General features: G+C 40.6%; 1 protein-coding gene across 3 annotated transcripts; it reads left to right on the forward strand.

Moving 5' to 3' along the window:
* The first annotated feature begins 5157 nt into the window (after window positions 1-5157).
* On the forward strand, window positions 5158-9203 carry ca15b (carbonic anhydrase XVb). 3 transcript variants are annotated; one of them, XM_047050778.1, is made up of 10 exons: window positions 5158-5279; window positions 5443-5599; window positions 5889-5967; window positions 6181-6207; window positions 6335-6505; window positions 7295-7443; window positions 7753-7848; window positions 8017-8095; window positions 8186-8349; window positions 8488-9203. In XM_047050778.1, exons 1-10 carry the CDS (start codon window positions 5173-5175, stop codon window positions 8677-8679), a joined length of 1221 nt encoding a protein of 406 aa, XP_046906734.1. In that variant the 5' UTR covers window positions 5158-5172; the 3' UTR covers window positions 8680-9203. The 3 variants fall into 3 exon arrangements, with proteins under 3 accessions (XP_046906734.1, XP_046906736.1, XP_046906735.1); XM_047050780.1 differs by lacking the exon at window positions 5158-5279 and having other exon boundaries at window positions 5471-5552; XM_047050779.1 differs by lacking the exons at window positions 5158-5279; window positions 5443-5599 and adding an exon at window positions 5659-5733.

Genomic DNA, 9203 nt, shown 5'->3' on the forward strand with positions numbered 1-9203 from the left:
CCGACCTGTTGGCTCTGTAGGCAAACTGCAGTGGGTCCAGGAAGGGGTCTGTGATGGATGAAGCGTACATTGTGAAACCAAATAAGTCCCAAAGAGAAAAACAATAAGAGCAGTTAGAAACAGAACAGAACTGTAAGAAACAGTTAGAACCTCAAAAGTGCAAGTGTGTACCTGTGGAAAAAGCAAGCAATCATAATATATTTTACAGCGAGTACAATGCTTTTAAGACAGTTACAACAAACCAACAATAGAAAAAAGTCTCATGTAAAATGTCTGAAGGAATTTAATTTAATTTAAAGCAACATACCACTGGCACACTATGAGAGAGTGTGTATTCACATCGCTCTTTCTGAAATAACTTACTTTCCTTCCCTTCCCTTCCTTCCTTTCTTAAACTCCCCCTCTCTCTCCCTCTTCCTCCCCCTCTCCCTCCCTCCCTCCTTCCCTCCCTCCCTCCCTCCCTCCCTCCCCCTCTCCCTCCCCCCATTTTGAATGGATATGCATTCATAAGCAATCAGTAATATGACGCATGTTTTTTTAATCCATATTTTATTTTGATATTTACAGATTGGGTTAAAGTCTACACTTGTCTAGATACAATGGCTGAAATAGTATTTAGTATTTCTTCACACAAACACACTGAGATTAGATAAATGAGAGGGTGAGACGCAGTGATGAAGAATTCTGCGAGCAGGAAGGAAGTGAAACTTTCCCCAAATTCCTTCACGTCGGGCGAAAGACACTCATTAACTGGAATTTAATGACCGTATATCACCGACTGAAGTGAGTTATTGCTTTCATAAAACGGTCACTAAGTATGGCAAAATATGATAGCAATGGACACTAATTTAAATCGTTTTTAATACATAAATAATAATGTTTCAAATGAAATCTTGCCTGCCAGAGCGTTATGTCTCCCAAGGCCCCTGAGGAGGTAGGGACCTATGAGTGGAACAGGAACAATATGGAGTTTAGTCAATCTTCACTCTCAGAATTAATGACTCAAATCCCAATTAACAGAAGTGGTATTTATACTGCAGGGCAGTGGCGATTTTAGACCCTTTTAAAGGGGCAATTGACTGTTTTTTGGGGGTATTTCACACTGTTCCTTAAGGTCTCCGAATAGGGTAACATTGGTTGGGTTGAAAATGGCCTGGGTGCTGTTCTATGGCCTCTGACAGATCCTCTGAAATGTTCCCGGGAAAAAACACTATCTTTTCTCCTTTTATGCAGAGCCATATGGCTCTGCTTTTATGGTATGCTCATTAATATTTAGATAAGCTGCGCGCTGATTGGTTGGTTATCAACGAGTGAAGCTGGGAGCAAAAACGCAACACGGCCAACAGCAGCCCTCGCTGAAACACCGAAGTTGGAGACTTGAAATAAAAACGCGCAAATAAATCTATTGTGTCTACACAACACTGTTTTCAAAAGATTGACTATATATCATTTGAAATTATAACATTACTTGTTTCCACTTCTGTTGTTGAAGCAAACTGGATTGACTTAGGTGGGTAGAACGTTAGGCTACAGCTTAGCAACCAAACCATATCGTGATTCTACTCAGCTTCAGTTAGCTAGCTAAGCTAGCTCTAGATATCTTGCTGTAAAATAACATGACAAAGATCTGGACAAACATGCATCGTGAATTGTAGATTTTCATTACACAGGTTATTTATTTGAATGAAACACAGTCAGGAACATGAATCAACGTTAGCCCCATTGCCAAAAACTAGGCTAAATTATCACACATTCTATGCTCTTGCGTTAACTAGCAAGCCAAACTTGTTTACATGCCTACAGTCTAGCGCAAACTGCATTTAGAATCTAACAAGCTATAATCTAACAAGCCATAATCTTACAATACATTTTCTCTACAGCTGGCTATATGAAATACTACTAATAACAATTGATATGTGGTGGTTGAAATATGAAAAAATGCAGGATTTTCATCAATTTACCAGCTCACTTGCGTCGGACCCCATAAGCCATATATGGCTCTAACAGCTCTAACTGCATTTAGAATCTAACAAGCTATAATCTTACGAAAATGTTTATCTTAAGTTGGCCATATGAAATACTACTCATAACAATTGATATGTGGTGGTTGAAATATGAAAAAATGCATGATTTTCATCCATTTACCAGCTAACTTACTTCGTAGACACTGAAAATGAATGGGGTTCAACGGTGGAAAATACAATGTTTGGAACTATAGGTTGCATGAGACACGCTTAACTTCCGCATTCCTCGATAACAATGGGAGTCTATGGAAGTGTCGCAACTCTCTTTTTCTATGGCTCTGATCCAGACCAGCCCGAGGTAGCGTCTATCTCCGATACTAGTTTAGCTGCGCGCTGCTCTGTGTAGGCTACTTATAAGGAATTACAAAGAAGAACGTTTTGAATTATAACAAGGATATTGAAAATGGACCACGGTCGTAAATGCTGTGTTCCAGGCTGTACAGGGAAGGCTAACACTCACAGTCTTCCCAAAGAGCCAAACATTCAACAGGCATGGCTGCTGTTGTCTATGAGAAGATCGAGAAGCGGTTAGAACCGAAACTGTACTGTCCTGTAGCTGAGAAGCGGTTAGAACCGAAACTGTACTGTCCTGTAGCTAGTGGTCTAGGACAGTGTAGCTAGTGGTCCGGACCAGCGCCTCCAGTGGTCCAGGACAGTGCCTCCGCTGGTACATGACAGTAGCTAGTGGTCCAGGACAGCGCCTCCGCTGGCACAGGACAGTAGCTAGTGGTCCAGGACAGCGCCTCCACTGGTACATGACAGTAGCTAGTGGTCCAGGACAGCGCCTCCGCTGGCACAGGACAGTAGCTAGTGGTCCAGGACAGCGCCTCCGCTGGCACAGGACAGTGGTAGTGACAGCGCCTTCACTGGTACATGACAGTTACTGTTCTGTTGATAGTGGTACGCAACTGTCTCGTAACAGTTGCATTGGTTGTCTTGCAGCATTTTTGTTGACTGTCGCATAACATTTTAGAATGGGAGTACAGGCTATAAACTTTTATTTTCAAAATATAAGTTAAACTGTCTCTAAACCATACTTGACGTGTCGCTACAAGCTTACCATACAAAGTAGTCAATTTTTACATTGTGTGTAATGTAAAGCAGACTGTTACGTATTGACTTAGTAAAAACGTATTTTACTCAAAGTAACTGAATGCACATGAGCCACCGCCGGAGACGTTATTATTGCATTATTGTTATCAGCGCCTCCTAGTGACGGCGTGTATATCATTAATTTTAATAATTAAAGTCAACATAGGCTATAGGTTACCTACATTTTGCAGTCAAGGGGTGTCATTTATTGACATTGTTCTTCATATGGAAATAATGAATTATGTTTTCTTTATTATTTTAAAGACAAAATGAAATATTAATGTGTTTATAATAACAAGGTTTGAGTATTTTCATTTTCCAATACACTGTTAAATTGCAGTTCCCTGTCAGTCAACACAGCCAGGTTACATTAGTTTTCTTTGTTTACAAGCATTTCTCTCAATAAAATAAAAATCAACACATACCATTAATATTTTCAATAAAAATAGATGTATTTGAAAACATAAATAATACAATTCAAAACACTTTTTGTACATGTACAAAACACTGTAGGACACTATATGTTCACTCAAACACAGTTCCTGAGGCAAGGCACATCTCAGCCATGTACCGGCAAACGCTGTCGTTCTTTCTGATGATGTGGATGGTGACCTTAACAAAGACATCAACAATTGAAATGCTCATCAAAAACAACGGTAACAGGACAGCGGGGATTTGTGCTCTTACAAATCGCCACACTTCTATGGACTAATATACCATTTGTGTTAAAACGGTATCATACAGTCAAATAGCCTATCTAATTTGCCTATCTTTTGACCTTATTTCAAAACCAAATTGATTGTTAAAATCTGAAATCAGAATCAGAAAATGTCGCCTTACCCGCCATTGATTGCACCAACACTAAAATAAAATGTTCTAGAACTAAGGGCCAACTCTGGTTGAAACCAGCTCTGGTTTAAACCAATTAACTTAGAGACACACTGTCACAAGACAACAGGATACGCTATGTGAGTGTTGCGAGACAGTTAAAATAGCCTTCTTTAACATTATAGCCATAGGCTTGAACTTTTTAAACAAAACAGTTCCTAAGATATAAGACGGATCTTTCTGAATCCTGTGTGTTTTGTTAAGTGGATACTGAAACAATTGTAGCCTACTTTTTTATATTTACATAAACAGATTTATGTGTAATATACAATTAATAGACGTTTGGACCACTAGCTACACTGTCCTGGACCACTAGCTACAGGACAGTACAGTTTCGGTTCTAACCGCTACTGCGGTCCTACGTAGGACCGGTGGCTTTGTTGAAAAGCTAGCGTTTTACAGCCAAATGTTTTCTTTTTGAGATTTGAATAGGAAAGAGGTGTCAATGGACTTTGATATTCACGGTATGTTCAGTTTACCCTCCGAACTGTCGTTTTTCAACAATGACGAGGTAAAATCGGTTTTGCAGTCAATTGCCCCTTTAAGGGCTGCTCAAGCACCCCTAAATTTCATCTCAGCACCCCTAAAAATTATTATACAATTTTTATGCTGGTAGTTCATGAATAAAGGGACATCCTTAGTTTTTTCATTCATTCAATATTTTGCATAATAATACATAAATCTATTAATTGTTATCCAGTGAAGTTAGGGATTTATATTAGCAAGGGGGTTTAGCACTTTTGCAAGGCACTGTATTCATTTCACATTCTCATTGGGGGCTGAGCCCCCCGAAAGGTCTGATCCTTGAATCGCCCCTGCTGCAGGCCCATAAAAATGTGAATAACTTTTGATTGAATTCAATGTTTTGTGTTTAGTTGGCTATGTAAACAAACAGCACACAAATCAGAGGGAAAATGTGATGGTTTTAAGGGTTTTGTTCCTTGCATTAAACGCAGTAAAGCTTTGGTGGATTTGTGTATGGAACTGTGTGAGGCACTGTGAGACTGTGGATAACTGTGACGCACATGTCTCCTTGAAGTGGAGGAACCTGATTACCACATTACCACAGCAGTAGAATGTGTATCGCACAGCCTGAAAGATGCTAAACTCGGTTTGGCAGATACAATATATGGACAAAAGTTTTGGGACACCTGACCATCACACATTTATGAGGTCCTGTGCGTCCTCGTCCGTTCGTCCCGTCCCCCCACATTTATCCTCCTTTGGACGCACGGGTGTCCAGGTGTTGAACTCGAAACACAAATCAGAATTAAGGTAGGCTATGAAAGCTTCTAAATGATAGTGCTACCGATCATCATATTTTGACTTTAACATAAAAACAATATTACATGAAGCTCCAAAAATAGTATTTGCGCTCAAAGGAATGCGGAAAAAAATTGCACGCTTAACTGTTAATGTCCCTGTGGTACCTTGGTAGTGGTGATCACACCCCAAAGAGGCGTGTTACGATGTCTTCACAGATGTGCCTGCTAATAAATTGGGCTCTTGGAGAGCATAAGTGCTGTGAAGAACAGGTGCCCTGCAAAGGTAAGGTACTGAGGACTGGGCGCGCTGGAGAAGTTTATACTTCAGCGGTAGATTTATTTGTATTTATCTTAGTGTTTTTTATTATTTATGTTTTGTTTTATTTTGCTTCGTATGAGTAGGCTTATACAGTAAAATCCGTTTATCGATTCAAATTCTTTTTTTAAGTATGCCGAATACTTTGGTAAAGTTTTCTTAATTGTATTTGGTATTGTGTTTGTCATATATTGAATTTCATAAACTAGTTGACGGTGTATTAGTGTACCTTGTCACGATGCTCTTGACTCTTACCTCCACCAAGTTATACATATTTATTTCCTGTGTCAAATACCTTTTCAGATGGATTCTTGTCAAATTATTGTCGTTTTAATCGCATCCACCTTGCTACCCACTGTGTACGGTGCTGCCAGCTCTGTTGGTAGGTGTTTCAATGGACCGGTGCAAAAGTCAGTTTCCATCTAGATTTTATGCTGTACTTTTGAGATGCACGATTGGTAGGCTGTGTTACTTTCTGCTATATTATTCAAAGGAATGCATTTTTGTCATGATTTTAACGTTTTGTTACTTGTGCATTGGTTCAGTTGACAGCTAGCCTATAGATTTAATAAATACAATTTGTTCATGTCCGCAGCTTGGTGTTATCATGATTCAAACTGTAGTAAGTAACCAACTCTAATTATTGTAAAGTAAATGGTTTCGTTTCAAATGATAGCCTACAAAATATTTTTTTTCCATTATAGTTATGTCTTTGTCTATGCATAACAGATTCCTTTTCAAATGTTCAGGTTACACTACTTGGCCCACCATTGCCACTAAATATTGCAATGGATCCAGTCAGTCCCCAATTGACATTGTCTCCGCGTCGGCAAAGGGTGACTCCAAACTGACTTCTTTCACCTTCACCAAATTTGGAGACAACTCCTCCATGACGCATATAAAGAACAAAGGCAAAACGGGTGAGACCGCTCTTCCACAACTGGTTAAATCAGCTAGGTAGGACTATTATGGTGATTTCCCTACAATAGGCTATCCGTTTTTTTTATCATGGTAACAACTACCTATCTATTATTTAACTATTATCTGCCTCTCAAGACATACATCTGCAACTACTCTTCAAATACAATTCAAAACATCCAATACAATACAAATAGGATATAGCATAGCAAGTATCAATGCTGTACAGAAATAAAATATGATAGGAAAAATCAATTCATTAATCATATTCAATACCAAAGATCAAGAGTATTATACGTAACTACAAAGAGATACCAAGTTCCCTGGGTGTGACTGTGCTGTGGTCTTTAGCTGTAAGGGGTGAGCTACCATAACACGCCTCCATGTGACCAAAACATAATCCAGTTCCACAGTGCTCAGCTGTGCCTGAAGCATTGTTGCACTCTGGATATGTACTGTGGTCGAGTACACTGCATCAGGATGGAGAGAGAGAGAGATAGAGCGAGAGAGATAGAGCGAGAGAGAGAGAGAGAGAGAGGTAGAGAGAGGGGTAGAGAGAGAGAGAAACATTCGCTCTAAGAAGTAAAGTATTCAAAACAAGCAATAAACAACTTACCTACAATATCAAATAGTAAAGTGCAGGAAAAAAAACGTATTATCTTCAGTGCAACATCAAATAATGAGTTTTGATCTTCTATTTTCAAAAGTATATTATAAAAAGTATTTTTCCTCCACTAATCCTTTTTCTGTGAACCATGTCCCACCACCTTAACCTCACTTCCACCCTACAGTGCAGGTGGAGCTGGCAAGTGGTGTTCAGGTGTCTGGGGGAGGCCTGACGGAAACCTACGACAGCCTGCAGTTCCACCTGCACTGGGGGAACGGCAGCTCCTCCCTAGGGTCCGAACACACCGTGGACGGGAAACGCTTCCCCATGGAGGTCAGAGGCGCTTCCTGTTGTTTTGCCAATAACGAGACTGAAGAGTCAGCTACATGCATGTTTTGTTTTATTCATCTACAGTAGACTTTTACATTTTAATTTTAAATGACTTGGATGATATTCTACATCTGACAAGATGGACCCTGCCTCCTCCAGTTATTCTGTTGTTTAGACGTAACGGAAAGAGACGAGCTGAGCTTAGACACTTATTCAATGTAATGACGTTCGTAATGACTTCTGAGTGAAGTTCTCTGAAGACTTTGAATAGAATCACTATTTTATTTCCTTCTCTGCTTTATTCTTTTCCAGCTCCACATCGTAAACGTCAAGTCTTCTCTGAATAAAAACACGACCCTGGCAGTCCAGGACCCGGCCGGCCTCGCTGCTCTGGGCTTCTTCATCGAGGTGAGTCCAGACAGCTGGCAGTTCTGGACAGACATACAGCTTCAGACATGATGATTATATTGTCAGTAGGTGGACCCAGTTTGTCCTGAATATTTGGCAGTAAGATAACAAGATATATTTCTTGTGATTCTGAATGAAAGAGGGCTATAATATTTACACTCTCAACAGGCAGCCTCCGGCAATGGAACTGGTACACCAGCAAGCTGGAAAACATTGACTTCCTACCTGACCACCATCACCAAAAATGGTTTGCAAGTCCACTTATCAGCACATTTTTATTATAAAAACAAAACAAACAAACATGTTTTAAAGTTGTTTTGGTTTCCTGCCTCTCTAGGGGACATTTCAAACATCACCAGTGGCATTTCTCTGGACGATCTGCTGACGGGTGTGGACCGTACCAAATACTACCGCTACCAAGGATCGCTGACCACCCCCAACTGCAATGAAGCGGTGGTGTGGACCGTTTTCAAAGACACAATTAAAATCAGCCAGGACCTGGTAAGTGTTCCTCACATCTCAAAATCAGACCTCATTCATATCCTTCATGTATATTTCACAAAATATACATACTTTTATTTGTATTTTTTTAATAAGACATTTTAATGCACAAGGCTTGATGGACTCCTCTCTGTCTAGATCAACCAATTCTACACGACAGTCCACATCGACAACACCTCCACCACCCTGATGGTCAACACCTTCCGGGGCATCCAGCCGACCAACGGCAGGGTGGTGACCACGCAAGCTGCCTCGGGCGCCGGCAGCACCTCTGGAAGCAGCTACCTTCTGGGGCTCATGTCTCTTCTGGCCTTTCTGCTGAGGCGATAGGGAAGAGTCTGTCCTCTCTCTCTGCCCCCCCCGCCTCTCTCTCTCAGGGAGCGCTGAAGTGTCGTGCCATACCCCCCCCCCACACACACACACACCCTAGGTGAGGACTAGTACTCACCTGGTGCTGCAGCTTAGCTGGCCATCGTCTGAGCACCAGTTACCTTCACCGTATTTGTAATTTGCACTGAAACAGTTTTCTGTTCGCTGTGTTGAGTCGGGGTATTCAATGAACTTCCTTCTGGGTGAATCTATCTCTTCTACTCTGGCCTAGTGGAGCCAAGTGGAGCCACCTCCCTTGGTGTAAACACATGAGAAGTGCTGATGAAGCGCAGGGTGTTAAAGTGACTACAGTGCTAATGATGATGAACCGCAAGGTTGTGTTAAAGTGATTGTATGTCGGATTTACTCCTTGAAATGAATGGTGCCACATTATAATTTTTGGTCACAATATCTGGAATATATGTTTGAGTATAAAAATGTCAATGTTCCATAACGTAATGACAATGAATAAATTACGGATTCTA

This window comes from Hypomesus transpacificus, unplaced genomic scaffold (assembly GCF_021917145.1).
Source record: "Hypomesus transpacificus isolate Combined female unplaced genomic scaffold, fHypTra1 scaffold_127, whole genome shotgun sequence".
Lineage (NCBI taxonomy): Eukaryota > Metazoa > Chordata > Actinopteri > Osmeriformes > Osmeridae > Hypomesus > Hypomesus transpacificus.